The sequence below is a fragment of the Piliocolobus tephrosceles genome, chromosome X (genome assembly GCF_002776525.5).
Source record: "Piliocolobus tephrosceles isolate RC106 chromosome X, ASM277652v3, whole genome shotgun sequence".
In the NCBI taxonomy this organism is placed as follows: Eukaryota; Metazoa; Chordata; class Mammalia; order Primates; family Cercopithecidae; genus Piliocolobus; species Piliocolobus tephrosceles.
In genome coordinates this window covers 1,979,047-1,981,337 of record NC_045455.1, presented here as the reverse complement: position 1 = coordinate 1,981,337, position 2,291 = coordinate 1,979,047, and the positions used below count along the sequence as shown (strand labels likewise).

General features: G+C 72.2%; 1 protein-coding gene across 1 annotated transcript in view; it reads left to right on the top strand.

Annotated features, from left to right (window-relative positions):
* Window positions 1-1,457: 1,457 nt before the first annotated feature.
* Window positions 1,458-2,291, top strand: part of SOX1 (SRY-box transcription factor 1) — a 7,795-nt gene continuing 6,961 nt past the window's right edge. Inside the window, exon 1 of the mRNA XM_031934973.1 lies at window positions 1,458-2,291. Within this exon, the coding sequence (XP_031790833.1) occupies window positions 1,458-2,291 (834 nt within the window).

Below are 2,291 nucleotides of genomic sequence, written 5' to 3'. Positions count from 1 at the left end.
CCCCCTGCACCCGAATTGTGGGGCCTGGACTGCGAAGGCCTTTGCTGCGAGAGCGGGCACTGGCGAACTTCAGTGCACACCGCGGCCAAGAGCCGATGCGGGGCGGGGGGTGGCTGAGCCGCCTGATCCTTGCAGAAGAACCTGCAGGGGCCCTCGGAGGGTCTCCCCTGCGTCCAAGGGAGCGCCCCTCCTTTTCAGCACTCGGGTGAACTGAGGGCGACGTGCCAGCCCCGCACTCAACTTTCCCCTTCCCTGCAGGCACAGAGTTGGCCGGCGGGGGCAGAGGAGGCGCTGGGTCTCCACTGCGCCTGTTTAAACCTGGCCCGGGGCTGCGTTTCCTCCCCCATCCCCGACGATCCTTTCTTAGTCTTTGCTTTTCAACCCAATCGTTAATCACTCGAAGCGCGCGGGCGGGGAGCGGCGAGGAGGGCGAGCTCGGGGTTCGACGCCGCCGCCGCCGCCGCGCGCGCGCTCAGGAAGCGGTGTGGCTGTCACCCCCTCCCGGGCTTCCTCCCCCCTCCTTCCTGCTTTGCTCCCCCTCCTTCCTCCCCTCCTCCCCGCTCCGCCGCCCGCGCCCAGTGTATCTACTCCCTCCCCACGTCACTCGCCAGCGCGCCATGCAAATCACCGCCGCCGCCGGCTCCCATTGGCCACGGCGCGCTCATTTAATGGCAGCCCGGGCCCGGCGTATGGCTGCTGGGCCCCGCGCGCCGCCGGCCCCGCGTGCGCCTCCGCTCCGAGCGCACGGCCCCAGGCAGGAAGCGGGCAGCTCATCCCGGGCTCGGTGGCCCCGGCTCTCCGGCCCTCTCCGCGAGCCCGCGCTCTTCCTGCTGTCCCCGGGCCCCTCCCTGGCTGCACCGTAATCGCCCCCTCCGGGTCCCCCTGCGCCTCCTCCCCCCACCCCCCCGCACCCGGCGCCTGGCTCCCCCCCGGGCACCTGGGACCAGCACATGCCCAGCGCACGCGGCACACCGCCCTGCTAGAAGTTGCAGCCCCGGAGTTGGAGGCCGCTGAGGACCGAGCGCAGGAGGAAGGAGACAGCGCACGGCGGCGGCCGGCGAGGAGAAGACAGCACACCCCGGGCCGGGCCCAGCGCGCTGCTCCCGGCCCCAAAAGCGGAGCCGCAACTTGGCCACGACTGCACCTGTTTGCACCGCTCCGCCGAGGGCGCCCGGGCTGCGGTGGCGGCGAAGACGGCGACCCGGACCGTCAGCCTCTTTGGCAAGTGATTTGTGCATCAGGAGAAACTTTCCACCTGCGAGCCGAACCGGCGCCGAGTGCGTGTGTTTCTGCCTCTTTTTGTTGTCGTTGCCTCCACCCCTCCCCATTCTTCTCTCCGCTAGGACACCCCCGCCCCCGACTTGCTCCGTCTGAACTCCGCTCCGTCTCCCCCAACCCCGGCCGTCTATGCTCCGGGCCCTCTCCTCGCGGTGCCGGTGAACCTGCCAGCCGCCCCCATGTACAGCATGATGATGGAGACCGACCTGCACTCGCCCGGCGGCGCCCAGGCCCCCACGAACCTCTCGGGCCCCGCCGGGGCGGGCAGCGGCGGCGGCGGGGGCGGAGGCGGGGGCGGCGGCGGCGGCGGGGGCGCCAAGGCCAACCAGGATCGGGTCAAGCGGCCCATGAATGCCTTCATGGTGTGGTCCCGCGGGCAGCGGCGCAAGATGGCCCAGGAGAACCCCAAGATGCACAACTCGGAGATCAGCAAGCGCCTGGGGGCCGAGTGGAAGGTCATGTCCGAGGCCGAGAAGCGGCCGTTCATCGACGAGGCCAAGCGGCTGCGCGCGCTGCACATGAAGGAGCACCCGGATTACAAGTACCGGCCGCGCCGCAAGACCAAGACGCTGCTCAAGAAGGACAAATACTCGTTGGCCGGCGGGCTCCTGGCGGCCGGCGCGGGCGGCGGCGGCGCGGCCGTGGCCATGGGCGTGGGCGTGGGCGCGGCGACCGTGGGCCAGCGCCTGGAGAGCCCGGGCGGCGCGGCGGGCGGCGGCTACGCGCACGTCAACGGCTGGGCCAACGGCGCCTACCCCGGCTCGGTGGCGGCGGCGGCGGCGGCCGCGGCCATGATGCAGGAGGCGCAGCTGGCCTACGGGCAGCACCCGGGCGCGGGCGGCGCGCACCCGCACGCGCACCCCGCGCACCCGCACCCGCACCACCCGCACGCGCACCCGCACAACCCGCAGCCCATGCACCGCTACGACATGGGCGCGCTGCAGTACAGCCCCATTTCCAACTCGCAGGGCTACATGAGCGCGTCGCCCTCGGGCTACGGCGGCCTCCCCTAC